Raw genomic sequence first — 2,878 nt, 5'->3', positions numbered from 1 at the left:
ATCTTAAAGATTCCTAAATGCATCTACTTATTTGGAAGGCCAAATAAAGTGCTTTTGCTTTTGCCTAGAAACACACAGCGTCTCCCTGACATGGCTGCATCAACACTAACTGCGGTTACAGATACCACGCCTTCTTTCTTTGCGTGCACATTTGGGCGCATTATGCAAATATTTCCACATAGTGATGTAGATATGTGGGGGCGTGTTAGAACGAGCCATTTTAGGGGGGCGTGGCAGAGTCTTAACTTTGATAAAGAATATCTCTTTGGTTTTGAGACTTTAGTCTTTGCAACTTCAGGGATCTTATCTATTCACGAACAGCTTGTAACACTCCAAAGAGAAAGGAAAACTTGAAATCGCATCATATGACCCCTTTAAAGACATGCTCACCTGTACTTTCTTTAGTGCCACTTGCTGGTTGTCCAGTAGACAAGTGGCTTTATAAACCTCACTAAACTGTCCGCGGCCGATCTTTTTCTCGATGAGGAAGTTGGACATCACCGAATAGAATCCATATCCTAACATGTTCCTCTGAGAAAGAGGAACAGAAAGAGACAGTGAGAGTCAGAGTAGTGTGGTAATATCAGCATTATCACTGCGATGATTCATAAACGCTTCTGTCTGCAGTTGTAATAACAGTGTGTGCCCAGGCAGCTGCACGTGTGTGTGTGTGTGTGTCGTTCTGTACCGGCACTGTGTAATTTTGATTCTGATCTTGAAGGCTGTTCTGCTCCATAATGACATTCCAGACCTGCAGGCAAACACAAAGGACAGAGCCAATCAAAAGGCCGACATTCGCAGCGTCTGCTTTATCAAACGGCTCGTTTCATTTCCAGATGGCTGCTTTGTTTAATTGTAGTTTTTCAGTAACGATAAAAACAAGCCGTTCAAACAAAGCCTGAGATCAAAAAGCAGCTGTCAGTGCTTTAAAACAGCAGTGGATTATGACAGATGAGACCAAAGTTAATAATTGAATTTTGTGGTATAAATCATCCTGCGTTTTTGTTTAAAATTTTGGGATCGATAAGATTGTTAATTGATTTATTTCTTTTTGAGGAAAAGGAAAGAAGCTATGCTCACCAAAGCGTCATTTATTTGATTAAGAATACAACTAAAACAGCAATATTGTGAAATATTATTATAACTTAAAATAAGTGTTTTCTATCTATTTTAATATCTTTTAAAAGGTTATTTATTTCTGTGATGCAAAGCGGAATTTCCCTCCAGCCTTCAGTGTCAAATGATCATTCAGAAATCATTCTAATATGCTGATTTGCTGCTCAATAAATATTTCTTATTATTATCAATGTTGTAAAAAGTTGTGCTTCTTCATATTTTTGGAGTTTTTGATGAATAGATTTTTTTTTTTAAGCATCATCATCATTATAGATGTCTTCACTGTCACTATCACAATTATGTGCATCCTTGCTAAATACATGTTTAATTTCTTAAAAAAACAAAACACTTACTGAACCCAAATTGATCAGGGTAGTTGTCCACTGTTAAATTTAAAACAGCCTACATTTTTAAAATGGTAAAATATTTAAATTTTATATTTAATTTGTGCTTATTTCCAAATGTTTAATGCAAGTAAAATGCAGTATTTTTTTTGTACTAAATGAAATGTTGCTTGCTTAATTTTATACCACTAGCAAAATCATATTGTGAATATTCAATATATCACCCAGAGCTATGCTGCATCCACACCAATAGGTGTCAGAATAAAGTCTAAAACCACAACCATTTATGCCATTAAAATATGCGGAATTTTTTACTTAAAGAAATAAAAACACTAACCTCCTGACACTAATCCTGGCTCTAAGCAATTAACACCACACCCCCGCCCCTCAATTTATGAAGTGACAAGCAGCAGGAAATGATGACACACATGCATTTAGACAAATTCTTCCTGTCTCTTATCACTCTGTTTTAGCATTTTCTTTTTTCAAAAACACCCACTCTCAAAATACTAGGGAAATTATTTAAAACTTCTTAGGTACTACATGTAGGACATGAAACACATTACAGATCAAAAGATAAACCGAGTGCATTGAAGTGTGTGACTTCTGGAGAAGTGCAGGGATACACCATTCCACTTTATCCTGATAGTCATCCTGATACCTGCAAGATGATGCTTTACATGACAATCATGCCTAACAGACTGGATCGGTTGCGTCTCACTTAAATCGAACCTATTAAAAAAGGTCCGTTTTAGTTTCAGTACCTATCCAGGTATCAGATTAGTGTAACCTGAGTGTTCCAGAGAATACATTGTAAGTGTGCTGTATGTGCGCAGACGCATGGGAACAGGGGTGTGTATGAGGGTGTGTATGTAGTCTTCAGGGCACGTGTTCTCTTCCACACTGTACGGCTTGACATGTACAAACAGCTCCTGTTTTATTTTAAACAAACTCCAGACAAACCTACTGACCCACATTCACAAATACACACAAACACAAATTACTGTTCCTGTAACATTCCGTGCCTAAGAGGCATAATAAAGACTAATTAGCAGAATGAGCATGTGTTGAATGCATTTTTAAGTGTGTTTGTGCGCACACACACACACATATATATATATATATAGTATATTAGTGCTGTGAAATGATTAATCACATCCAAAATAAAAGTTTTTGTTTGCATAATATATGCGTATGTGTTGTGTATATTTATTATGTATATATAAATACAAACACGTGCATGTAATTCCAAAATATATAATATATACTGTATATGTGTGTATTTATATATACATACTAAATATACACAGTACTCATACATATATTATGTAAACAAAAACTTTGATTTTGGATGCGATTAATCGTTTGACAGCACTAATATATATATATATATATATATATATATATATATGTGTGTG

General features: G+C 35.3%; 1 protein-coding gene across 1 annotated transcript in view; it reads right to left on the bottom strand.

Moving 5' to 3' along the window:
- Positions 1-2,878, bottom strand: part of LOC107662348 (serine/threonine-protein kinase Nek6-like) — a 9,480-nt gene that overhangs the window by 3,680 nt on the left and 2,922 nt on the right. The window contains exons 2-3 of the mRNA XM_016452338.1: positions 689-751; positions 391-531 (exon numbers count right to left, since the gene is read on the bottom strand). Of these exons, the coding sequence (XP_016307824.1) occupies positions 391-531; positions 689-751 (204 nt within the window). The remainder of the gene's footprint in view (positions 1-390; positions 532-688; positions 752-2,878) is intronic.

Source organism: Sinocyclocheilus anshuiensis, unplaced genomic scaffold (genome assembly GCF_001515605.1).
Source record: "Sinocyclocheilus anshuiensis isolate Anshui unplaced genomic scaffold, SAMN03320099.WGS_v1.1 scaffold457, whole genome shotgun sequence".
In the NCBI taxonomy this organism is placed as follows: Eukaryota; Metazoa; Chordata; class Actinopteri; order Cypriniformes; family Cyprinidae; genus Sinocyclocheilus; species Sinocyclocheilus anshuiensis.
Note: the sequence above shows the minus strand (reverse complement) of the source record. Positions and strands in the feature narration are given on the sequence as shown.